At 49.7% G+C, this 25,479-nt stretch overlaps 10 protein-coding genes across 10 annotated transcripts; 7 read left to right on the top strand and 3 right to left on the bottom strand.

Moving 5' to 3' along the window:
* Nucleotides 1-631: 631 nt before the first annotated feature.
* On the top strand, nucleotides 632-3,364 carry COCVIDRAFT_18020 (hypothetical protein; the record flags this gene model as incomplete). Its single annotated transcript, XM_014698680.1, has 1 exon — nucleotides 632-3,364. The coding sequence occupies one exon, from the start codon at nucleotides 632-634 to the stop codon at nucleotides 3,362-3,364; it is 2,733 nt and encodes a 910-aa protein (XP_014554166.1).
* Nucleotides 3,365-4,436: 1,072 nt separating this feature from the next.
* Nucleotides 4,437-5,741, top strand: COCVIDRAFT_105668 (hypothetical protein; the record flags this gene model as incomplete). The annotated part of the gene is made up of 2 exons (XM_014698697.1): nucleotides 4,437-4,994; nucleotides 5,037-5,741. 2 exons carry the CDS (start codon nucleotides 4,437-4,439, stop codon nucleotides 5,739-5,741), a joined length of 1,263 nt encoding a protein of 420 aa, XP_014554183.1.
* A 298-nt stretch (nucleotides 5,742-6,039) lies between these two features.
* COCVIDRAFT_105640 (hypothetical protein) lies at nucleotides 6,040-6,775 on the top strand (the record flags this gene model as incomplete). Its single annotated transcript, XM_014698696.1, has 2 exons — nucleotides 6,040-6,308; nucleotides 6,373-6,775. The coding sequence occupies 2 exons, from the start codon at nucleotides 6,040-6,042 to the stop codon at nucleotides 6,773-6,775; spliced, it is 672 nt and encodes a 223-aa protein (XP_014554182.1).
* A 245-nt stretch (nucleotides 6,776-7,020) lies between these two features.
* COCVIDRAFT_105588 (hypothetical protein) lies at nucleotides 7,021-8,394 on the top strand (the record flags this gene model as incomplete). The annotated part of the gene is made up of 2 exons (XM_014698695.1): nucleotides 7,021-7,411; nucleotides 7,475-8,394. The coding sequence occupies 2 exons, from the start codon at nucleotides 7,021-7,023 to the stop codon at nucleotides 8,392-8,394; spliced, it is 1,311 nt and encodes a 436-aa protein (XP_014554181.1).
* Nucleotides 8,395-11,116: 2,722 nt separating this feature from the next.
* COCVIDRAFT_105532 (hypothetical protein) lies at nucleotides 11,117-12,881 on the top strand (the record flags this gene model as incomplete). Its single annotated transcript, XM_014698694.1, has 3 exons — nucleotides 11,117-11,195; nucleotides 11,249-12,088; nucleotides 12,142-12,881. The coding sequence occupies 3 exons, from the start codon at nucleotides 11,117-11,119 to the stop codon at nucleotides 12,879-12,881; spliced, it is 1,659 nt and encodes a 552-aa protein (XP_014554180.1).
* Nucleotides 12,882-13,475: 594 nt separating this feature from the next.
* COCVIDRAFT_39846 (hypothetical protein) lies at nucleotides 13,476-14,964 on the bottom strand (the record flags this gene model as incomplete). The annotated part of the gene is made up of 4 exons (XM_014698693.1): nucleotides 13,476-14,215; nucleotides 14,327-14,475; nucleotides 14,538-14,823; nucleotides 14,892-14,964. 4 exons carry the CDS (start codon nucleotides 14,962-14,964, stop codon nucleotides 13,476-13,478), a joined length of 1,248 nt encoding a protein of 415 aa, XP_014554179.1.
* Nucleotides 14,965-18,067: 3,103 nt separating this feature from the next.
* COCVIDRAFT_39845 (hypothetical protein) lies at nucleotides 18,068-19,275 on the top strand (the record flags this gene model as incomplete). Its single annotated transcript, XM_014698692.1, has 2 exons — nucleotides 18,068-18,102; nucleotides 18,174-19,275. The coding sequence occupies 2 exons, from the start codon at nucleotides 18,068-18,070 to the stop codon at nucleotides 19,273-19,275; spliced, it is 1,137 nt and encodes a 378-aa protein (XP_014554178.1).
* Nucleotides 19,276-20,322: 1,047 nt separating this feature from the next.
* Nucleotides 20,323-20,637, bottom strand: COCVIDRAFT_79947 (hypothetical protein; the record flags this gene model as incomplete). Its single annotated transcript, XM_014698691.1, has 1 exon — nucleotides 20,323-20,637. A coding segment is annotated over one exon (315 nt), but the record flags the coding sequence as incomplete, so codon positions are not given.
* A 722-nt stretch (nucleotides 20,638-21,359) lies between these two features.
* COCVIDRAFT_28684 (hypothetical protein) lies at nucleotides 21,360-22,586 on the bottom strand (the record flags this gene model as incomplete). Its single annotated transcript, XM_014698690.1, has 1 exon — nucleotides 21,360-22,586. One exon carries the CDS (start codon nucleotides 22,584-22,586, stop codon nucleotides 21,360-21,362), a length of 1,227 nt encoding a protein of 408 aa, XP_014554176.1.
* A 363-nt stretch (nucleotides 22,587-22,949) lies between these two features.
* On the top strand, nucleotides 22,950-23,603 carry COCVIDRAFT_28683 (hypothetical protein; the record flags this gene model as incomplete). The annotated part of the gene is made up of 1 exon (XM_014698689.1): nucleotides 22,950-23,603. One exon carries the CDS (start codon nucleotides 22,950-22,952, stop codon nucleotides 23,601-23,603), a length of 654 nt encoding a protein of 217 aa, XP_014554175.1.
* Between the last annotated feature and the right edge of the window lie 1,876 nt (nucleotides 23,604-25,479).

Below are 25,479 nucleotides of genomic sequence, written 5' to 3'. Positions count from 1 at the left end.
CACAGACCTGTTCGTAACAATAGTGTCGAAAAATTTGCTTAACATCTTCTGATTTGAACAATTCTTCATTGCTGCGCTGCCTCCATTACTGAGCTCAGCAGCTAACAGTCAGCAGGTAAAGACCTTTCACTGAGTGTTTTGAAAATCCTCTGATAGTGCAGTCTTAATGGCTCAAAAGAAACGATCGTTTGTTAGCTTGTGGCCTTGTTGCATCTCCTAGGCATCGGAGATTCAACAGTAACAAAAGGTTATAGATGAGGCTGGTTTTCCATGAGCTGGCTGTCCCTCGGGACGTGCTTTGTATGATCAAGACAATGACAAATGCTTTTGGCACAATGACTAGAACTCTGATATACGCTTCCTTTGTCCAACCAGGATCTGTAATGAGTCCATCAAAGAACCGTGTGAAGTCACATATATGCCTGGATGCTGGCTACCCTGCGAGTACACCCTGTTTGCTTTCCACCTATCAAAAAAACCAATATCTTCCATCTCTTCATCGCAAATATCTCCAAAGTCTTCAGGTGCATTTTTACACAATCATACATCATACCAATCTGGTGAACCAGACTGTAAATCAGCAAAGGCTTCGTCTAGTCGTACTCGCCGTAATTCGGCTGGTTCCGAAAAGATGGCCCAAGGTGCACAATCACAAGCCGATGCTGTTGCAACGACCCGACAGCCCAGCCTTTCTGGATCACAGCAGATGAGCGGTTCTAGTGGTGTAATCGGTTTGCCTAGCGTAATCGATCCATCTCTCTTCGATGATTGCTTTGATCTAAGTCAGTTCACTGCTAACGATTCCTTTATGAATGATACCCTTAATCTCGATAATCTTGACTGGGCTGCAACAAATGACCCTGACATAGCTGCCAATGGCTCCGATGCTAAGCAGTCTCAATACACTGACCTCTTGCAGAATATTCAATATGAAATTGGCTTAGGGATATCAAATGCTCCGCCCGAGCAGTATAACAATCTGCAATATACGACTGAGGCTGAATATGACCTTGGGGATGTACTAAACTCGCTTGAACCAGTCTCTACAGAACCATATGGTAATGTACCTCTAGGGTCAAACGCCTGGGACCCAACTTCATGGACGATACCAGAATATGACGGTGCCACCCCAGGACTCTCAGCACTTCCCAGCGGCACTCAATATATGCCGGATATGTCACAATATCCAATGCTTAGCCAAGTACGACAGATGTATCCTGATCCGTCTGTTCCACTATATCCGACTCAGCCTTATCTCCAGTTCCCACAGCAACAATATTCACGACAATACCCTGAATACCCTCCAATACCAATCGAGCACTATAAGGTAGCAAAGCAAATGGAGGCACAGCCAGTAAAAAAGCGGAAACGATCGGCATATAGCACGGACTCGGAGGATGACACACATACTCTCAGACGGCCACGAGAAGATGAACTTGTAAAAGTCATTTCGTCACCAGATGTTTCCCGCAAACAATCCATGGTTTCCGAGGACGGCTCTCTAAGCCAACCCGTCAGCAGGGGCGTCCTGAAAGCTGGCGAAAAGCCAAAGAAATGCGAGGATAAACCTTGGGTCCGTATCAATCACACTACCAAAGGCGAAACGACTCGCACAGCTCGCATTAATCAGCACGCAGAGGAGGGTCATAAATACAAGTCCAAAAGACTTCCTTATGGGGATTGGGATTCGACACATTACGCGTTTGAGTACAGCAAGAACAATGGTATGCACGAGTTTAAGAAGCGCACCATGTCTGCCCGTCAAATCCACGAGTACATTACACAGTATCCTGGCGATAACCTCCGTATCTGGATCCAGCCTGTAGCTTCTGATTCAGCGCGTCGATATGCATCTGCATCTCATAGCCATTGCCGATTCGAGAAGTGCCCAATGCGAAAGTACACTGGCAAGGGCACAGCAGAAGTAGGCAACTACCGAGTTGCTTTTGACGAGAAGCACAAGACATATGGCCCGGGTGTAGTTGACCCATACGATTGTGTTGGATACGTCCATCTGTACTGCATGGAGCGCTTTCTAGACTTTTCATACATTTGCCAGATTGCAGACGTTAGAGTGGACCAGCGCGTGAGCATGGAGAAAGAACCCAAAGGGCATTTTGCCTCTGCGTTTGGCCCCAAGCACCACCACGAAGCAGCTGTGGCGAAGAAATTCATCAACGCTGCCAGGAGAGGCCGGCTTGCCGAGACACCTGAGTTTGCAAACTACCCTGTTCATGAAGAATATGCCCGGGGTGCGCCCAAGCCACATGAACGCACGCTCGTCTACGCTCTATACGACATGAACATTAAACACCGTGCAAAGTCGCAGATGAAGCAGTTTATCCTCCAACGCACAATCCGGCCTGGCTCCTTCACTGTACACCGCGGTGACATGGAGGTGAAGCTTGTAGACAAGAAGATCGAGCGGCTCCCTGCTTTCAAGGACTTCCTAAAAGACGGATCGAAAAAGGACTTTGACTACTCGGCTTACTACGATAAATTCCATCCGGAGATTAAGGAGCGAATCAGGGAATGCATGGTACTCCGGGAGCAATTGATCGCTGAAGGCGGAGAGGAAAGTAGTACTAAACGCACTCGACGGCCCCGGCGCGACTCACTCGAAGATTCAGACGACGAAATCGTAATCCCCTCAAGGAAGCCTAAGAAGCGTAGTAGAGTCGATGATTCAGATTCTTCCGACTCCTCACGTCCATCCCACAAGTCTCGCTCTAAAAAGCCAACAATCACCTTCGACGTTTCCTCCCCTTCCTCACCCCCTCAAGACCTGCCACCCTCATCCCGCTCAAGCTCTCTCCGCCGAAAGCCTCGCATCAACTACTCGGAACCCCACGACACCATCCCCTCCCCTCGCACCAGCACCACCAGCAACACCACCCCAGCATCCGCTCTCTCCCCCTCCGCCCCTCTCCCCGCCAACGACGCCCGCAAAGAAAGCTGCAGCACCCTCTTCCCCACCGACGACGCTTCGTGGGCAAACTTCGATCTCGCCCCACTCGACGGCACTGAAACTTTCCTGACACAAGCACAGATTGATGCGCTGCTTAATGCGGCGTACCGTCGCAAGTCGAGTACGCTGAGTGTGGGACCAATTGGGCCTGCTTCTCCTTTGCTTAAGTCGCCGGTGGCTACATTGCCGCTGCCGGTTACGCTGCCGTCGGTTACTACGCTGCCCCTCCTTAAGTCGTCGTTGGGAGCTCGGACTGGTGCAACGCTGCGCAGGGCGAGTTTTAATGCAAAGCCCGTGTCCGGGTGTAGGGAGTTTAGGGTGGAGGATCCACCGGTTTGTGTGGCGGAGGGGAGGGAGTTGAGGAGGAGTAGGAGGGGGAAGGGGGAGAGGAGTTGATGGTGAGGGATACTTGGAGTTCGTGGAGATGGTAGAGGGGGAGCTGTTGGTTCACGAAGGTAGATATCAAGATGTAGTTTTTGGGTCAATTAGCAAATATGTTTTTGTGTATACCACATGTATTTCCTCATCATGTAGCATGAATTGTCTTTTCGTTAGATCGAGTTTCTATCTTCTGGACGTGCTTGTGACATCTATTTGTATTTGTTCCAGGTCCTGTGACAAGGTTCCCATCACACAATGTTCGGTTGAAGCACTTGATTGGCTAGCTTACATGAGCGGCTGCGCCACGGGTCGGAGTATTAGAGTGCTCTTCAAACCTTGGTATCTTGCCGACTAGGAGTTCGGAGGCTAGCCTCCCGCGAATGACGCCGTTGACAGATGAAGCGTGCGGCCGTAAAGCAACGAGCCAGCGCTTCAGCCCTGCCAAGGCGACGGGCAGGAATGTCACGAGGGAGATTGGCGGCCCGTCTACGGAGCCCGAAAGAACAAAGTCAAAGAGGGCACAAGTGATTGGACGGCTGGTGGGACAAGATGGAGTCGTGTGTAGCCGCGCGGATGACGATGAAATCCCAACCATTCAGCATGCAACGACACCGCCATGGCTACCCAACAATCCACCTCAACATGTTCCTTGCTCCTACCTGGGTGACCAGTAAGCCCCTGATGATTCTTCTCCGCTCACAATTGCTGAGCAATCTTCTTGTCCCGGCGATTCCATCAGCAAACTCTACGCCCAGAGGTCCTTCGCTTATACCACACATGCGTACTAATACCAGGCACGGCACGCCCTTGTCGACTAATAATACCCCGTCGCATTATCGTATTGCATCACCGCCCCACCAGGCTGGCTACATACCAGCCCTCACCTCCCGCCTCTGTGTACCAACATTGTACGTAGTAAGACAACATGGCTTCGCGTAATTCGACGCCATTGCGCTCGCGCTCTTCTTCCAACAGCACCTCGTCTTCCGACGCCACCATGATGGACGCAGCGCCGCAATCCCCAAGCGGCCCAGCCCGTCTCCGCAACCCTTCGTACGGCCATCTCCCCACACCCACGACAACGCATATGCACACGCTCAACACCCGGCCCGATCCGTCCTTTTCGCTCCTCTTGTCGCTCCCCAGAGAGCTACGGGACCGCGTCTATGCATTTGCTCTCGTCTCAGACTCGCCCTTTTGGTGGCCATCCAAATCGCTAGACGCCGACCACCACAATGTCAGCACCAGCCTTCTTCGCACCAACAAGCAGGTGTATAGCGAGTCAATCGACATTTTGTACTCGCAGAACAGGTTCCTGTTCACGCACCCCAGCGACTGCAATGTGTTCCGCGTGGTCGCATCTTCCGCTTCCATCAATATAACGAGTGTCTATTTCCGCATTAGACAGAAAGACTTGAAGCTGTGGACCGCGTATCTGGGAAGCAAACAAGCAGAAAGGAGTTTGAAGAACGATCTCCCCAAATTGAAGAGTCTGTGGGTGTTTCTTAGGTGTGGCGCCATGGGGCTGCCTGCTGCGTTTGGGAGTCTGCAAGCTGCGCCTGTGGGTGCCATGGGAGGACCGGGAGGACATCCCCAAGCTTTGCCGATCGCTCTGGGACAGCAGATGCATGCCCTCCAGCAACAAGTTCAGAGTCTCACGCAGGTCATGGCCAATGCGAATGCACAGGCTGCTGCTGGAGGCAATCAAGCCCAAACAGGAGGCAATCAAATTCCACCTCCTCCGCCACCAGCACCGGCAATGCCCTTTTTGCAGTTTGCACAAGGCCCCATGGGACTAGGCGGGCCTCATCATGGTCTTCACCATCACCAGAACCACCCCCCGCATGTCAACTTGCTTGCGCAACAACAATTGCAGATGCACCAGCAAGCCAACATCCATCCACCACCACTGTTCCACGCGCCACATCATATCGGGTCCATGGTAAATCCACAAGCGAACAGAACAGATCCACGTGATCCACACACTCTGTTCTCAACGTTTCTCCGCTTCGAGCGGGAACTGGGTATTGAATCGCTCTGCCTGAATCTTCGTGATGCTCTCTATTCCGGCCCATCCACATCGATGAACTTTGATTCGTCTTCCAGCAGTGATGCTTCATCAGTAGCTGGGAGCCCACCAGTGGCACACAGCAACGAGCCCCGACCAGAGGTCAAGATAGTGTGTATTGTCCATATTCCGCGTAGGATAATGGAGCGAGTGGTCGCACTTCACCCAGATGAGTTGGTTATAGATAGCAAAACTCACGATGCGAGGACGCGGTTCAGGAAACTGCATGGCATCGATGTTTGTATGGAGTTGAATGGATGTCCTCCGCTACGTCCGGGGCAAGATGCGGCAGACCATGGTGATATGCATGCGCATGAGCACTGAGGGCTTGTCATGTCGCATTTTTTCGTATGTCGTCAGTGGACTTTCTTTCAAGTTGTAGTACAAGATACCCGTATGAGGACATGGATGTTCCTCGAGACAAAAATTGATTTCAGCTTTGCTTTCACTTCATGGACATGTAGTTCTCACTCACTATTACATTCGTTTTTCATCGCCTGTCGTTTGCAGCGCTGCACAATATAACTGTTTGCGCCCTTCTACGTATTTGAAATCTTACCTTCAGAAAAGACTCTGCAACTACACCATCCACTCAACTATTGTAAGTATGGACCACATCAACATGCCTCCAACCCCCTTTCAAGTCGAACCCGAACCCCATGAATCAATCGACATCTTCTCGACGATCGATTCCTACAACCTACCCGTCATCACTCCCTGCTCCTCCACCCCCAACCCCCACAGCCTCGTACTCCCAATGCTCTTCCACCTCCTCACCTGCGGCCACATCGTCACAATCGACGACCCTGACCGGCGCTGCGCCCGCAACTGCCACCACACCACCGACCCCCGCTCATCGCGCTCCAGCGAATTCCCAGACCCACAGCCCACGTACGTTTCTTGCATTCCCTTCCAGCTATCTCGTTCTACTTTGTTAACAACTTTACTTCAACAGACAAAGCGGCGATGGAATCACCTTCACCGATGACAGCAAAGATATCCACGCCGACACCCTCTACTGCGAAGTCTGCACCGCAATCCCATTCGACAGGTACTACATCATGTTTCCACCCGCAGACACCACCCCTCTTCCCCGCCGCTGCTTAGCACTCTCACGCGCTATCATTGCCTGCGCAACGCTGCTGCCCGCGCCGGCGATAGAGGAACTCTTGTGTCCTGTGTTGTACGTCCCCGGACGCGTGCCGCATGAGTTGAAGTGCGGGCATAGGGTTTGGTGTTTGTCGGAGAGGCGGTGCGGGGTCAATTGTAGGGAGGAGGGGTGGAAGGGGGAGGATGGGTTGGTTTGTGGGGAGTGTATCTGGAGGGGGGAGAGGGTGCATGGGAGGTATTGGGGGTGAAGGTGAGAGGGGAGTGGGGGTTCACTTTCACCTGCTTGGCGGGGTTGTATTATTAGGGTGGTTTGGGCGTTTGTTCAGAGGTGAGCGGACGAAGATTCACCTCGTTGTTCACAATGTTTTGAGTGCTGAGTAACTTATAAAGTTGGGCTTTTTGATCCGGATTGCGGAAAGCGAATACACGGAAGTACAACTCAACTACGATCACAGCAAAGAAAAACCGTCAAGTGAGAGAAGCAATTGCGCCAATGGCGAGGCAGCAGTCTACCACTTCCAGGCGCTCGTCGCAGAGCCGGGATGCCTCCAGAATTAGGTCGTCGCGGTCAGAGTCACCAGGTTCAAAGGCTGCGGAAATGGGACCGTTGCCGAAGTTGAAGATAAAATTCAGGCTCAATCCCAAAGATCCAGAAGAGAAGAAGGATCCGTTTCCTACGACGTTCAACGACGAGAATACAGACTACAACAATGATCTTCCACAGTACCCTGCTTGGCAATCGTCAGTGAAGACGCGGACTAGACGGTCAGTACATAAGCCGCAGCATGAGGATGTCATAGAGGGCAGTGACTATGATCAGATGATGGGACTTAGCTCTAAAGGCTTTGGAGACGACGACATCAAGTTTCAGCCAGACTTCTCGCGTAATTTGCGTAAGTGTATTTTCTCGGGAAACCTATACAAAGCAGCATTGCTAAACAGCACAGCGAATGCTCTGGGTAACATCCAATATTCGGAAGTCTCATCATCATACAAACATCAGAAAAAGCGAAGCGTGGGTCGTCCACGCGGCAAACAATCCTCGTTTATATCCCACTTGGATACGGTCAGTGAGGAAGAAGACTGTCCATCATCGTCCACACTCGCAGCTCAGTCTTCTTTTGAGCACACCAGCTTCCAACCAAGCCAGGACGTCTACGACATCCTGAACAGCCTCAAGGCCAGCACCAAAACCCACATCGACCTCCCCAGTCTCAGCAACGCCGCCGATCCTGACGCCATCCAACCCTACAGCGCCTCGCTCCTGACCAACCTCTACATACTCTGCTACCACGAAAACCTCTGGAACCTCTGCGACCTAATCACCGACACCTGGATCCGCGCCTTCCACGCGCGCCGCAAAAAAGCCTACACGGACCCTGCCTACACCCTCTGGCGCCGCAACAAAGCCCTCGAAGCCCGCAAACGCGCCGCCCACCGCGCCCGCCTCACCGGCACCATTATCCCCTCCGAATACGACGTCAACCCCATAAACCTCCACCTCGACGCCACAGACCCCGATCTCGAACCCAACATTACAGACCCTCCCCTCCACCTCCTCACCTTACTTTACCACCACACGCCCCCCACCTGCGGCGCACGCCTTCTCTGGGCCGACGCGCTCGCGCTGGCCGGCGATGTTACGGAAAAAGGGATGGAAGCAGCGCGCAAGAAGGGGGAGGAGGTGCATCACGAGTTGGTGTGGAATGTTATGCAGAGTGCACTGAGGATGGTGAGGAGGAGGTTGACGTTGAAGTGTGAGGAGAGTACCGAGGGGGCGTGGTGTAGGCGGTATCATGAGCATGGGAGGAGTGGCGGGGGGAGGTGTTATAGGGAGGTTGCTGCGGAGGAGGAGGGGGAGGAGTAGGAGGAGGAGTAGGGGCTATGGGGATGAAGCGTGTCACTTTGGAGCATGATACAGATGGAGATTTCTAAGGCGAATCTGCTGGAGGGTTGGGGAGGTAGGAGAGTCTGTGCAGGAGTAGGCAAGTAGCAGGTGAGGGACTTTGGATGTGATTGTTTAGCACCAGACTAGTCAACGACGGTTCGGAAAAGTACATATCAGACTCATGTTCTGGAGAGATGGCAGGATTTTCAGCGCCAGCCTGTTTGCAAGCACAAAGATGCGTGTTTTGTGCAAGTGGGTTCTGTATCTATTGCCGCAGTGGGGAGTTGTTGTGGGTGAGTGGGAATCAGTGCTCACGGAAAAGTATCCGGGCGATAATTTTTGCGTCACTCCAGCAAGTATATAGTCCAAGGTAAGGATAACTGATAATCAAGCCGGAGATACCCTAACATCTACAATGCGTGCAAGATGGTGTTGTACTTTAGTGTCTTGTTTGCACCTCCAGTACGCCCTCGCACCTTCCACTTCCTTACAATCCTCACCACTAACCTGAAAGCAGTGAAGCGTCATGCACACAACCTCTGCTTCCAAGCACTCTGATAACAACTACAACTATTTCGCACAGCCAAGAAGACAGGTCGACATGAGTTTCTCCGTCCTCGGCAGTCTTGCCGTCCACACACTTGCCTCCAGTCGAGCTTGATCCCATTTCACTCACAGGACCCCTCAGACACTGACCGCAACAACCATCCTTCGCGTAAAACGGAAGAATTTCTCTGACTCACGCGGCCGTGAATTGAGCCGCATCAATGAAGTATAAATGGGGCATCCCCAACATTGGCGCCTTGGAAGATACCCACCTAGTTACGGAAGATGCCAACCACTGCCCCCAACTCCGATAGCAAATTTAGTCAGCAACACGACCCCCAGTTCCACATAACTCAACAAGAAGCATATCCGGCAGCCAGGTTCCGCCATGTGGCGTGACAGCCGCAGTCTGGTACCTCGCTACGGCCGATGTTACCTGCACAATGCTACCGGAGCCGCACAGCGAGCCGCGGCCGCGAAAATCGGAGTCCCGTCATACACCGACTGCTCATGAACATCATCCGAACGAATACGACAGGAACATAATATTGACGTAAAGATGACCCTAGACAAGCAATTGATAGTACGACGTCGGTTTTGCTTGGAAGGAAGCTTCAAAGTTTTGGCGGACACATGATGAGCTTGGTTTTGCACCAAGCTTTGAATCGCAGCTTTTCCCTTCCATTGTCGGAAGCCCAGCCAAGGCGCTTGCGGTCACACCGATACGCCAGTGGAGCCCTCGACTGCTTCTTGTTTTATGTCGGGTCATCTGCTGCCCTGCATACAAACCGAGCTCAAAGCTTTGCGGAGAAAGAGCAAAAGCCGGTGGGTTCTGGAGACTGAATTATCACCTTGGCAGCCTCACCAAACGGTCCAGCCGGGGCGCTTAATGTTGCCAAGCTTTGTGCCTGCGAGTCAGGCATTATCTTTGCAAACGAGAGCCTCCTGTCGTGTGCGTCGTCGGATGGTGCTTCCTGGTCGCTTTGCCACCTTGCTTGATCCTTGACAGCCGATGCATGCGGGCCGCTTTTCAACTTGTCAACCCAGGAACGCAGAGAATGACATATGGCCGGGGTGACGATCACCACGTGTTATCGGCGAGCACAACACCCAACGTTACATGAAAAGACCCCACGTAAGTATGCACAGCCAAAGTCTAATCAACACCATTTGAGTTGGAGAAGCACTCGAAAATCGGCAGATGCGTTTGGAGGAGCCAAGTAGCTAGCGCAGGTGAAGGATTTGGAGCCGCATCGCTTGACACCACACCGCCGCCATGGGGCTTGTCCGTGAGCTTAATTTCAAAAGCCGAAGTTCTGCCCAAACACCACCCGTTCGGAGGTATTTCTGCCGCGCGACCAAGCTCGTCACGAGGCATGCAGCATGGTCAGCATGAGCGACCCTACTTCACCCGTCAAGGCCATTCTCCATCGGGCGTTCGCAACGATTCCATAGGCCATAACGGCAGTTCTCCGGCCGCTATTGATTATTGCACGCAGCTTCCTGGCTGGGTTGGTTAAAAAAAGTGTGGGAGGCGGGATCGATTGGGGAATGATGCGGGGTTTCCTGGGTAGTGGTGCCAATAACTGACTCGGTGCTTAGCCCAACTCCAAGCTCCACAAGACGCACCAACAAGGAAGCTTTCTCTACTCAAGCCTCAATGGACCACTGAGCAAGTCTGGGCGCGCGACCTGCAGCACGGCATGCTGTGCGATAGGCCATGGCCTGATCGTTCGGATACTTATGACAAGAGGATGCGCACCCGGCTTGCCCAACAAGGCCAAGTTGCAACGCTCGCAAACGCCGACAACGCGCTTGGCCTATCGTACGTCGGGGAAAGTAATGTTGGGAAGACCATCCTGTATCCCGCCCGCCGGGGGAGACAGCGCCCCTTGACAACGAGTGAACGTGGAGTTACACCGGGGCCGAATTTTCTGGGGTCTATCCGGGATGGTGTGGTATGGTGGCCTGGTAGCCGTACTCTCTCCGCATGTCGTACCCCACACCACCTTTTCAATACATATAAGAGGCGCGCAAATTTTCCTGGAGTTTGAGTCTGTACTGCCTCTCCACGCTGCTGGACAGACCCAGTTATCCCAGCTCGAGAGTATCTGAACCGCTACTTTGTACGAGCATCTGCAAAATCTTGCCCAGCATGTGGAACCCCTGGCGTGAGAACTTGAAGGACACCCCCAAGGAGAGCCTTAACTGGCGTCTCTGGTATGGTGTCTTTGGTAAGAAACCCATCGTATTGATCTCACTCTTCCTGTTCCTAACAAGAGCGCAGTCTTTGGAATCATGGGTGCTGCCCGTGGTATTGACGAAGGTCTGATCGGCACAACCGCTGAACTCATTCCTTTTCAGAAGAAGTTTGGTCTCGCAGACAACCACAAGAGCGAGCATGAAAAGGCAGAGCTCTTGTCTAACATCACCTCCATGGTGCAGATGGGATCCATTCTGGGATCCTTGATCGCCTTCTTCATCACTGACAAGATTGGCCGTCTCTGGGCTACACGCCAGCTCTGCATCATCTGGGTCATTGGCATCACTATCTTCCTCACTAGTTCCTTGACTGGATCTATTGGCCAGATCTACGTCGGAAGATTTATCGCGGGTGTCGGAATCGGCCAGACTACTGTCGTTGCTCCTACCTATCTTGCCGAGACTGCACCAAGGGCTATTCGAGGTCTCTGTGTCGGTGCATTCGCTGGCTCCGTGTACATTGGTATCATGCTTGCCTACTTTGCCTCCTGGGGCTCGTCCATCCACATCTCGTCCAAGACCGACACCCAGTGGCTAGTCCCCAACAGCATGCACCTCATGTTCGCCGGTATCATTTTTCTCCTCTCTTGGTTTGCCAAGGAGAGTCCTCGTTGGTTGATCAAGGTTGGTCGCCACGAGGATGCTCTGAAGAACTTGTCGATTCTTCGCCAGCTTCCCGAAGACCACCCCTACGTCACTTCTGAGATTATGGACATCAACGACCAGCTCAACCGTGAGCGCGAGGCTACCATGGGCACCTCCTGGCTCGGCCCAATCCGTGAGCTATTCAGCAGCAAGGCCAACCTCTACCGTATCCAGCTCTCCGTCTTTTCCCAATTACTCTCTCAGTGGTCCGGCGCGAACAGTATGTATTGCCTGTGCGTATAACTTGTTGCGATATTTGTTAACTCTCTGAAGGCATCACCATCTACGCACCTCAATACTTCGCAATGATGGGTAAGACTGGCCAAAGCGAGAAGCTCTTTGCCACTGCCATCTTTGGTGTTGTCAAGTTCGTCAGCTCTATGCTCTGCGCTTTCTTCCTCATTGATTACATTGGCCGCAAGCGCTCTCTGTCTACCGGTATCACACTGCAACTCGTATCCATGCTGTACATGGCCATCTTCCTGCTCATCGACACCGGCATTGGCGAGAAGGGCACTGTACAAACCTCGAGCCAGAAGCATGCTGCCATGGGCGCCATTGTCATGATCTACTTCTCCGGTTTCGGATGGGCTCTCGGCTGGAACTCGATCCAGTACCTGATCAACTCCGAGATCTACCCTCTCCGTCTCCGTGCGCTCGGTGGCTCCATTGCCATGACATTCCACTTTGTCAACCAGTACGGAAACTCCAAGGCCGTGCCCCTCATGTTCATCTCCATGACCCACGGCGGCACTATGCTTTTCTTCTCGTGCGTCACTGCCATTGGTCTCGTTTGGGTCTGGTTCTTCCTCCCAGAGACCTCTGGCAAGTCGCTCGAGTCGCTCGACGAGATGTTCAATCTGCCCTGGTACCTTATTGGTCGCAAGGGCGCAGAGCTTACTCGCGGCACTGGCGCCATGTCTGAGATTCTCGACCATGCTGGCGAGAAGGCTACCACAGTCGAAATGGAGAATGTTGAAACCCAGAACCATCGCGCTGAAGCCAAGGCGTAGAGATTCGTGCAGTAGAGTAGTGTATATAGAGTTTTTGCCAGTGATGGCGTCCACGTAATTGATATGAAGTCATGAGTGTACATGATATGAAGATTTTGCCTCTCTTACTTGCCTCGCGCGCTTGTGCATCGTTACAATAGAAACATGAAGTGGGCTTTTGTCAATTGAAAATATCAAATGCTTGAGAATGGTTTGCGGAAATATCATATTTGCCAGTGTAGCTAGGAAGAGAAGCGTAAGATGATTGAAAGAGACCGTTTCGAGGCATAGAGGTTACCTTCATATAGTCTAGTCTTACAATAAACTAAGTAGGATATTTGCTGAGGATGGGGATCACGTGAAGAGCGTGTCGGCATGTAGACATGTGTATGACAACTACCAAGTTCACTATTCATCATGCGCATTAAATAGAGTCTGCATGTATTTATTTGACGATTCATGATAGTTACTCCATTACATTAACATATTACTTTTTCTTTCTACACGACTGCTCGATGCATCATCCTTCTCCCCAATCAAAACTCGATTCAGCACTGTCTATGGCAAGCAACCACAAGTTAGGAAACTCGCTCTAGCTTAGGAACAACAGCCTACTTACTGGGAACCAGGCTGCAGCGCAAACCCAAGCTTAACCTTTTTCGGGTTCGTAAAGTCATGAATGATAGTCTTGCCCTTGAAAAAGTTTATGCCGAAGAGAGAGAAATCCACGCCTCCACCAATGTTCTGCAGACCACCTAGGCAGATCTTGCCCTCGTCATCCATGGGCTGCGAAATGAGCTGGCAACCCGGTGTGAAGAACTTGCGGCCGCCAATAACGACGGTCCAGCCTGGAGGCTTGCTGTTGCAAGGGATCGTGTAGCCCTGCTCGTCCTTTGTGACTGCGCCCGGGATCTTGGAGTACCACTCTTTGACGATATCCGGATCTGTAAAGCTAACATCTGTGCCAGCATTGAGATGAATATTCATTTTTCGGGGGCTAGTCTTTGCGTTCTTGTCGCCGACGCTCCAGCCATCGCCGTAGAAGCTGTACGCGGCCCAATAGTCCTCGAGGACGTTGTCGACCCAGGTGATGGCGCCGTTAATCTTTTTGGTGTTGATGAAGCCGAATTCGAAGACGCCGTGGCCCTTTGTGTGGACGACGCTGAAGACGGGTTTTGCGAGCTGTGGGAGCGCTTCCCTGAACCAGGTCTTGTGGGTTCCGAGGTCGCCGAGGAAGTTGTATTCCATGGGGCCGAGTCCGAGGAAGCCGTCTGCATCCGTGTCGTCTGTGAAGTCCGAGATGGCTTGGGTGGCGGCTCCAAAGGTTGTCTTGGCTGTGATGCCACCGACAGTGACTGTTTGAAGAGTTTGAATTAGCATAAGTAAAAAAAAAAACTTGGAGCTAGGCTTGTCTCCTTTTTTTTTGCAACGACTTGCACCACTACTACTATATGGATTTGACTTACTTGGCTCGACGTATAAATCACCAGCTATTTGTGCGTTGGCGCCGTCATATCCAATAGTGAAATTACCGGGTGTCTTGTGGGCAGGGTTGAGGTCGTAGAGGGCGTGACCGCTCGTCTGGTTCTTGGGTATGGCAGAAGAATAGACCCAGCTTGGAGTAAGCGTTAGCGCGAAATTCATGAGTACTACCGAGATATGCGGAGTGCGGCTTACGTATCAGAGGCTGAAGTTGTTCCATAGAGACGGAATGTCTTGCCAGCGACTTGCACGGGATAGATAAATGCAGCGTCCCATGAGCGAGGACTTTTACCATATGCGGTGCCAGTGGCCTCTCGAGCAGCCAATTCGGCGTGTCTCTTCACAGCAAACTGGTTCGCAGCCTCGGCGAGCTTGGGGTGCACCTCGACACCGGCCTTGCGCTTGATGTTGACGATGTGCTCGAGCTGGTGCAGAGGGGCTGGATCGACTTCTCTCGACTCTAGAGTAAAAGTGGCGCCAGCTGTTTTGAATTGAACATTAGCCAAGTTCACACAAGTTTTTTTATTGAAGGAATTTGCTTCAACTTACCATCTGGAACAGGTGTGGCAGTGACTGCGCTGGTGTAGGCGAGTATAGCGATGGCTTTAGCGAGGGTCAACATGGTGAGAGTGACTGGCTATCTATTATGAATAAAAATGAATGTGATCTATCGGCTATTATGAAAACGATGGTGGCGTGCAGTATATGCAATTAGAATCGAGAGCGAGACGACTGTCGTGAGTATTTTCTGAAACGCGAAGTCAATGACCGTCTTATAGGAAGCATCACCGACGATGTTACTGTGGAATGACAGCTCTGGTCTTGAGGTCTGGGCTGGGTATTCAAACGTTAATTGGAGTTTTTTCGGAGCGCCAAATGATCATAGCGCACGGTATTCTGACAGTAGCGGTTATATTTAGTGGTCGGAGAGAGTAGCCGGACGATGTTCAATTTCGCGGTCAGTCTGACGGTGACATTGCTGACAGCAGTCGGCTTTATTTGGGTAATTGTGCCGCTCGAAGAGAGATTTGCCTGCTCAAAACAAAAGTGTCTGCTTAGGTGTTGTAGCTTGGCTGAAATACAGTACCATATTGAGGACTAAATTACTGTACAACAACTGGAAAAAGAAGGCAGGTATTGTAGAGAGAAAGGACTAGTTTTCGTGGGGGATTTGCATAACTACCGTAGCCATTGGAGTGCATGAACCATGCTTCCGCCAACAGTCTCCTGACTCGCGCAACCGTCATTCCCGTGCGCCTCTAGAACTTCCAGAATATGATATTCGGCCTATGTACCCAAAGCTAAGGCGGCCATGTCTGTACCAGCCATTGGTTAGAAAAAGGCTTGGCATTCTGACACCGTAGAGTTCATTGAAAATTTACCTAAGCAACTGCTGCCGGGAAGTCTAATTTAGACTCTAAACCAGGGATATCCTGGCGGGAGAGCGTTTTTGACCGAACTGGCGATGCGCGGCCCAATCAAGTCTGCCATCTTTGAGGTATTGTCTCACAACGGCTGTCCCCGACGCTTACTACGTAAGATAGCAATACGAGATTGAGACACCGTGGGGGACTGTCAAGTCAATAAGCTTTTCTACAAATACTTAACTTTTGCTAATTTCGCCCCTGCCGTGCATAGACGGGTACAATTGGCGTATGGACCTGTGCTGCATAGTGTCGCATTCCAACACAAGGAGTACAGGTTGGCTAAAGAGACCCATGTGTTCCCACTCTAGTTTTTTTCCGATTCAATAGTAGCATGCTTTGCGTCCTTCATACCGTCCATAACCTGATCTGCTCTCTTGCCTCCGATTCTTTGGAGTAGGTCATCAGGTACATAGCACTCCACAAACTCCCTGCTTTCATGAACAGGGTTGCCGGTACTTACGCGGTTTGATTCGATCGGAATATATTTACAATATTGAATCAGAAGTCCATATCTGCATACTGAAAATTTACATTCCTCTTTTACAAGGTACTGGCACGAGCAATTGAAATATGCAGCTGATCTTGCAATTATCGCTTCGTAAAGCGAGGAAAATTTCACACACTAGGACCCTAGCCTGTTCTATGAGGGATAATATGCTGAGACGATGTACCGCAGCCGCTCAGCCACTTGGTATTCTGTAAAGTGAGTGGAAAGGTTCAAGAAGACTGCAAAATCCAACTCTTCCCAGGCGTGAATGGAAAGGAGACACCGCATGGGCGGTTCCTGCATAATAAACATATATCGTGACTGCCATGTTCTGGAGCTGTCTACGACGTGGTCGATTGAGTTTTCTGTTCTGGGTTGCAGCCCATCGTAATTTCATTTCTGATTTAAGGTATAGTGACCATACTGTTACGGCTAACCTGGTGTCTCGTTGTACGGTACATCCCGTACTATATTGGTGGCGTTTGGTGGTAGATCCGATATCAGGCTTCTATAGCCACGTACCGTGATACTACCGGGAAGCTCTCCTCGAGGGCGTTTAGCACTTTACGTAACATTGGGTGAGCTCGCACACGGTTCATTGATTGAATTTTAATTCAATCAAGCCGTGTATTAGCAAGTGAATACAAGAGGACGGATCAGAGGAGACTGAAGCTCTGGTCGGTTAAGGGAGACGATACGGAGCATGTCTGGGCCAGAATATGAGCGTCTTGGGCTACTTGGTAACGGATGGAAAATCGCCCACCAATATGGCAAATAATGCTTGGACCTTACAAATCGGACCGTGTCGAGAGTAGAGATACATTGGTCATAATCATATGATGAAGTGATTTGAAATTCAGGTAGACCTACAACCATTGATCCAATCATTGCAAAGCGTACTACATTATTCAGAAAGCGAGGATACACCTCTAGGCAGGTGATCTCTAAAGTTCCTGTCATAATAGCCTTTTCGTTGATACAATTACTGGCTCAAGCCGGCCCGTCAGATTATTAGACCTGCTGACGGTGAAGTATTTAGGTAGTCACGAACACGATGTGGACAAGGATATGGTATAACGACAAATTGAAGCAGCATACAAAGAACAGCGTGTGATGGAAGCACTGCGAATGAAGGGCGTGGTCATGTCCGAACATGACGCGAATCTCGGTACATAAGCAAAAGACATATTGGTAAAGAATGGGATGAAGAAAATGTCAATCAGTAGCTCCATGGGAACATTTCAATCCGGGCAAGTGAGCGGTGGAGACATGCATGTAGGTGGTTGAAGAAGAAGTTAGCTTGGCAGATACGAATGGTTGCTTAGCATTGGTCCTTCTGCCTAGTCACCACTACTTTACACTATCAACCTATGGCGTTAGGGCAAAATAAAAAAAGTCTAGTCTATTATCATATGTTATCTACCCGACATACGAACGCCTAGATAGTCTCGGAAGTTGCAAGCCGCCTCTATGTTAAGCGATTGACCAATGGCAGGGGCACACAAGACCACGCACGCAGTAGCTGCCGAGACGATCTGTTTCACAGCAGGAGCCTTATGCTCAACAGCAGGTATCATACGTTTGACAGCAGCAACAATGATCGTTATGATTTAGCCCTATGCCGGTACGGAAGGAATCAACATGGCTAAGAAGGTATATAGCTGGCGAAATCTGCTCCTGGAAGCATTGCTTCTCACTACTCCGAAGGGTCTTGTTTTGTACGCGCCATTTGACAGAGAAAATGACAACATGTGGTTTCCATGGGTAACATTCCTCTTATCCCAACGGGAAGCATTGTCGATGAACTAACAATGACAGACTTCCGCGAGCACACTGCTATTTGCACGTGCGATGCCCCAAAGCTTCAAAGAACGTCTAGCACAACTAACAAGTTCAAGAAAATGTACTAGCATCAAGGTCCGACATCCGCTTCAACCACATCCAAGTCATCGGCACGCACAACTCGTACCACCGCGAGATATCTTTAGCCTGGCGCAACCTCTTTGAAAACACCACGGCCTCTGTGGAGCAGTTTCCTTCCCCCCAAAATCTATACTATTCTCACGCCGAGCTACACAAGCAACTAGAATACCAATCCGTCCGCTCCTTCCAACTGGACCTGCATTCTGACGAAAAAGGCGGTCTATATTATCCTCCCTTGATCTGGAAATGCGCGAAAGACGCGAACCTCACCACGACGCCATTCGACGGCGAGATTCTCAAGAAGCCGGGGATCAAAGTCTTCCACATAACGGATGTCGATATGGACGCCGTTTGCCATACCTTTATCGAGTGTCTCCAGCAGATCAAAACCTGGTCAGATAACCACCGCCGCCATGTCCCTATCACCATCGACCTAGAACTGAAAGCCGACGTCCTCCCGCGAAAGTTTGGTGGTATTCCCCCAGGCGAAGCTACAAACTGGACCTTACCACGCATCCTCAACGTTGACGCAGAAATACTCTCCGTGTTCCCGCGCGAGCAGCTCATCCGCCCAGACGACGTGCGAAAGCCAGGCCTCACTCTCGAACAATCCATCTTGACGCACGGCTGGCCCAGTCTAGACTCTGTCCGCGGCCGCATCCTCTTCTTCTTCGACAACGATCCCAACCGGACTGACCCGAATTCGCCCCGCGAACTCTACACCGCGGATGCACCCAGCCTAGAGAATCGCACCGTGTTCACGAACGCGCGTGAAGGCTCAGGAGATGCTGCATTTATCAAGTACAACGAGCCGCGGAATGCCAACAACACGGCGGAAATTCAGCGTCTGGTGCGCAAAGGTTACCTCGTGCGTACGCGCGCTGATGCACCGGTTGCCACGGTGCTAAACCGCAGTATTGAGATGAGAGATGCTGCGTTGGCGAGCGGCGCCCAGATCGTGAGTACAGATTACCCTGCTTGGGGCATGAGTTCGAGGTGGGGATGGGATTATGTGGCGAGTCTGCCTAGGGGGAGACCTGCCAGGTGTAATCCGTTGATTGCCCCGAAGTCGTGTAGGGATGAGGAATTAGGGTAGGACAGGAAGGTCGGGAGATGTGGGGAAAGTGGGAAAAGATGGAAGTTGTGAGCATGCTGAAAGGAGTTTGAAAGAAGCGGTACATGCAGTGTTGATGTGTATTGTTCCACATGGCTTGATTGGACTGGGGTCTCACTGCTTTACCTACTCACTGCCGTGAAGTTGTTTCTCGGAACATCCTATTCTCGAATCCTTTTCTTCTTCTTAGACAAATACAATCCTTCTTTCAATCGTTTCACTACCCAACTTCTCTCATCGTATCCATATACATGGTATGTTTTCTCCCCATGTTTCTTCTCCTGTACAGCATGCAAATGTAAACTCGCTGATCTGGCCTCTCTGCCGGTAACACAGTTTCGATTTCTCAGAAGTACGACGTGAAGGTTATTGCAATCTTGATGGACCATTGATGGTATCGATATACTATGAAGTTTTGAAGACACCTTTTCTAAGAGCATGGTAATTCCACTCCCAAGCAGATTTCGCACGGAACAATCGTGGCCCACGTATCTCAATTTCGTCGCTTGCTCCAATATTCTCTAGGACTCCAATCACCTCCTCTTCTCGCCAGTCAAGAAGTACAGTCATCACAGTTTGACATGTATTCCTTGCAGCCGCCTTCACCACTGCTTCTGTGATCCGAATGTCTGACTCCCGCCATCTAAGCAGAGCCTTCATCACTTCTGGACCGCTACCATCATTTGCCGCGGCTGTATCTATCACTGCTTCTGTGATTGGGATATCTACTTCACACCGGTCGAGTAGAAGCGTCATCACGCCTCCGCCGCTACTATGGTTTGATGCGGCTGCTTTCGCCACTGCTGCGGTAATTGGGATATCTGATCTCAACCGGTCTAGCAGGACTGCCATTACGTCTTTCCCACTGCTGTTGTTTGATGTGGCTGCTATCACCACTGCTTCTATGATCGGGATGTCTGCTCCTCGATGGTCAGGCAGGAGTGTCACTAACCTTTTGCCGCTCCTGCCGTTTGCCGTTGCTGCCTTAATTATTGCTTCTGTGATTGGGTATTCTTGTAATACTAATCGCTTTCCCAATGTTTCAACAGCTGCGGCTTGGACAAAGTTATCCTGATCGTCTAGCTTTGCTGCAATAACCTCGAGAATTTTGTTGGGCAACACTGGGTGTTCACTTAGCATTTCAATATCAGTGACCTCAGCAAGATTATCCTTGTTCTCTAGCCATTCTGAAAAGGTATCTAGGATATTATCAGGAAGCGTTGCCTGTTTGCATAGTATTGTGATAGCGGAAGCCCTAATATCCTTTTTCTTATTCCTCAGCACTGCTGCAACGGTCTCGAGGATATCACTAGGCAGTGTTGATTGTTTGCTTAGTTCGCGAATAGCTCTTTCATGGAAGAAAACACGATGTCCACTGTTCAGCCTTCGTGCAAGATTCCTGAGCATTAACAGATCGTCACTAGCGTTCTTCAGCGACGGGAGAGTCAACGGCTGGGGATCCATGTCAGGCACCACTGCTGGTTCTTTTGGCCAGTACCGCAGTAAACGATCGCTGACCACCGATTCTTGGGCACTTTTAGCCATCTGATTTTCTGAATTTTCTCGCACTCTAGTGATTATTGTGGCTTTGAGTGGCTGTACCATCTCCGCTATCTGGTTCAACACTGGTTGGAGCGGCATGACATGAAGCTCTTCAAAGTAATTCAATGCCGTCACGTAGCCGTATACTCGATTGCGTGCTTGGTTAAGTACTGGTGAGCCACTATCGCCTATGCGTAGATTACTTTCTTCTATTTAGTGGTTAGCAGAAACAGTGTAACGATCGGCGATGATCAAGGCATACGTTTGTTTTTGAGGGTGATTGTCCAAATTTTGGTCCAGCGTGTAAGATTCCCCGATCTGGAGATATATGAAGGAATGTTCGACAGGGTTCCCTCATGAAATCCAGAACGGGTGGAGACAACAACCATAGCTGAGGTCTTGGGAAGGTCGTCCGATGTTATCTCGTCTTCCTTGACAAGAACATATCGAGTTGGGATTTCTACCAAAGCCCAGTCAAGGTTTGGCTTAACTGCCCATTTTGGGTCGTTTGGTCTGCCCCATACCTAGCCAGGCGCGATCTCGAAGCGGCTGGGATGTCTTTCAACTTTCTGTTTCGAAGAATCTGGTTTTTTGGGGTTATCGAGACTCGGCTCTCGGTCCTCCTTCGCTGTGATTGCTTCTTTTTCAATCCTTTCCCAGTCATAATCGTCAAGTGTGTATAAGGGTCCGTCGTCGCATGTATCACATTCGTAAACTGTGTTTGAGGGTCCCCTATCACATATATCATCGCTCTCTGAACCACTATAATTAGGAATTGTGTCATCAGGGTTCCAGGCAGGTTTATCGCTCTCCTCAGCTTCATTGTCCTCGAATGCATGAGCAGTCGTTAGAGCAAAGACAGTATCGTTTCCATCAAATTGGACACTGCACGTAATAGTGCTGGTCTGATATCGTTCATCGTTCGAGACGAGCTGGGCACCAAGAAGGTTTTCTTTGTCTATGTGTATGCTGAGTGAGTTCATGAAATTCCCCAGCATCTGAGAGCCTTCCGAAAGAAAGAGATAGAGTTTGAAGATTGGGCCCATCTTTTTGTTGTTGTACTGGTTCTCCAGAGTGCGCGCACTTAGGCTTTTGAGTATGCACTTGCCCTGTTCGAAATACTCCAAGGGATGGAGGATCAGAATTGACGCGTGGCTATCTTCTGGATTCACACCACACATTTTGACCTTGTACTCGGTATTAGCCTGGGAAGATGCTGAGAGGTTCTTATCTCTTTGTGTTTGCTGCCTAAAAAGCTCTAGAATATCGGGAAAGCGCCGGTGGTGCTCTTGGCTAATGTGAGCGTCTGCATGACGATAGACCAAGATCTTCTTCCCATGGAAAGGTATCTCCAAAGGATCGCGAAAGTCATGCGCGGGCCGATATTTCCCTGGCGCTGGCGTTGCTGCTGGAGGCGGTAGTGATCCTGTTGAAGTCGATGTCATGGTACGTGCTTTCTTCCTGGTCAAAGAACATTTCAAGATATTGAAGAAGCCATCCTGCGGTTGACTTGTCTGCGTCGTTAGCAGTGCTGCTCTTTTTAGAGTCGATGGCTCGACCGGTGGGTTATCCGGAAGATTCAGGTCACCAGTAGCGAGATGACCCGTTCGCGTATAATTGCACGCAGGCTTGCCTTCTTCAGCATTCAAAATACTCCGTGCTGCCTCCTGGGTTCCTGTGGATGCTGTTGGCATCGGCAGTCTTGGACGGACGGTGTTCTGTTCAACTCCGCTTGTTGAACTGTCCTTCATGGTGTCTGCAGAATAAGAGTTCATATCTGCCTGCTTTATGGACACAGAAGAGTCAGTCACTGAGTTCTGAACAGAGGTCATTGCAATAGTGTATTAGGTGTTTTGATATGTAGGAGTGTCGTGTAAGAGCGAAAAAGAAGGACTCCCCCAGAACTGCCGGTGATGATAGCTGCTTTATCCTCTGCCTGGCCTGCGCTTCTTATTCTCGGCTGCCTTGGCTGCATATAGTTTGCAAATCAGCTTCTTCAGGGTCTGTCTGGCCCGCGCCTATTTTTTCAGCTGCCTTGGCTGCGAAGCAAAAGCAAGCAGCTTCGCCACTAGTATCAGAGCTTGACTCCGCCCCCGCACATCGAAGCTGTCGCCATGAACAGCACTCAAACTCCTCCGGATGCTAGAGGCAACACCTCTGTCTCCCTTGACGATACGCTGAAAGCGCTTTGGCGTGTAGCCGAATTGGAAGATTTCCAGATCAACGCTTTTCGTCAGTTCTACAAAGTTGTGGTTCCGGAAATACCTTCTTCGCAACATAACGGCAGCATCGCTATCGAAATTGACAGGAACGGTCTAACAATAAACGAAAGAGTTATAGAGGCAGTTGAGAAGCTGAGGTTCGGACATGACAAAACTGCAAACGCCTTTTCGATGGAGACCTTTTCACACGGTGTCGACCAGGGAATCACACTACGGCAAACAGTGAAGCTCGCCTATCTAATCGATCCTGCATCATACAGAGAATATTCAAACATGTCTCGGTTCGAAAACGACCCAAATTTCCCTGTGGAGTGGAAGTCAGAGCAGACATTCAAAGATTTTTTCAATACTGCTTTTCCTACTACCACCAACACCCAAGAATTATGGACACTCTCTACTGGGAAAAAGTTTCTGAAGGCATCGAAACTCCGTCAAAGGCTAAAAATCCGGATCGAACGGACCGACGATCTCGCAGCGCACCTGGTCTACAATCCGGCTCGAAAGTCTCTAATGGGTTTCCATCAAGTTGAATGGCTCAAAGCCTAGATAAAACTTATCGACCCGGAAAACCTCGATGAATTAGTGGAGACTAGCCTTTCTGCGTGCGTATTTCCCGATTCTAAAAGCCAGTTGTCCTGTGTTGATGTACCGACTCTAGTGGCAGGTTGCCCCCGCAGCTCCTTGTTGAGACCTTTCTCACTATAGATAACATTCTCTTCCCGGTTGGGCGTTGTGACAAAACCGACAAGATCGTGAAGCGCCCTGTGAAGCAAAAGGAATGTCCCTTCGATCCTAGCCTGCGCATCTTCACCCGAATACCATTCTTGATCCCGGAAGACTTCAAGTACCTGTAATGGAGTAAAAGACTACGGAACTTGCATAATTTGGTGAAGACACCACCACCGAAGCACAGGATCACTGCGTGGTTTGAGCGCCACACGTCAGAAAGGAACGCGCTGACAGTTGCGATTATCGGCTTGTTTCTAAGTTTTCTATTTGGTTTTCTTGGCGTGTTGGTGGGCATCGCCCAGCTTGTTGTCTCTATGATTGCATGGAAATATCCGGTGCAGAGCTCTCGTGACTGACGACAACTCCGTTGTTCTCGGATAATATGGTAGCATTAAAAAATTATAGAGTGGTTGTCTCCAAGTTGTACCATCGCATGATACTAAAAGATCGTGCTAACTAACGACGTTGGAAAGTCTTAGAAAAGGGGAGCTGGATTCGCGAAAAGAAGCCCGCACACCCGAGAGAGCTTTGACGTTATTCTTAAATCAATAGAAAGAAGAAGAAGAAGAAGAAGAAGAAGAAGAAGATTCCCAAGGTAGATCCCTGGAGTAAAAGCCTCAGGCACGTCTTCTAACAACCGTAAGTGCGTGCCATGCCTTTGAAGGACACAACGTAGGACCTGCCACGAATGGATGACTAGTTATGGCGGTATAAGCTCTCGGGGCTGGATAATGCCTAATAATACGTTACGAATTCTACCAGGATGTATAGTACTCTAAGAGCTTATTCAGTTACGCGGTTACGTTTTGCGTTTTACGTTTTTATTACTAGATCTAGGCTGTGTTTTTAAACTACAGCTAAAAACGCTATTGTTGTCACGGCGCTAGCTAACATAGCAGCGGACCGGCAGCTTCTAGGTGCAAGAGGCTAGAAATCCCTAGGTAGCTATTAGGGCTATAGTGCTAGCGAGGCAGCTAACGCGTAGCCTCCTAATTAGCTACTAATAGAATTTAGATATAGGCTTAAGTACCTAGATTCTATAAAACTATAGTACTATAGTCTAGAGAGCTCTTTAAGCTACGTTCTATCTTCTACTCTATAACTACTACCTATAGTAAGAGCCTATTAATTAGCTATAGTAATAGAACCTATATACGTGTCTACTCTTTCTACTTATAAGCCTGTATTATAATAATTATGTTTAGTAAAACACACGTTTTTAAAGTATTAATCTTTACTATAGATCACTAGTATTACTATAGTTAAAAAGCTATATCTAGTACTTACCTTCTCTCTATTATATACTATATTAGAAAAGGTTAAAATATAATTCTAGATAGTAGTAAGAAAAGTAGTAGTTAGTATTAAGAGCGAAGAGGTCTTTAAATAAGTTTATATTAGTCTATAGTATAGAAGAAGAAAGATAAGAAGAGTTAAGTTGTTAGAGAATCTCTCTCTCTTTTTATCTTACTCCTTAACTATTTATATAAGTAGATTCTAACTAATTAGTATTATTACAATACTCTAGATAGTAAAGGTTAGCCCTTAGAGACCTGTTAGATACTGTTGGAGATCTAAGCTATTCAGCTGATCTCTAAGAGAACCAATCCATCAATCTCTAATCTATNTTTGGACGATACCGATCCCTAACCTGTAACGGCGCAGGCGAGACTACTCGGATCAGTATCGGCGG

This window comes from Bipolaris victoriae (genome assembly GCF_000527765.1).
Source record: "Bipolaris victoriae FI3 unplaced genomic scaffold scaffold_73, whole genome shotgun sequence".
In the NCBI taxonomy this organism is placed as follows: Eukaryota; Fungi; Ascomycota; class Dothideomycetes; order Pleosporales; family Pleosporaceae; genus Bipolaris; species Bipolaris victoriae.
The sequence above is the reverse complement of the archived record's forward strand: the minus strand, read 5'-3'. Positions and strand labels throughout refer to the sequence as shown.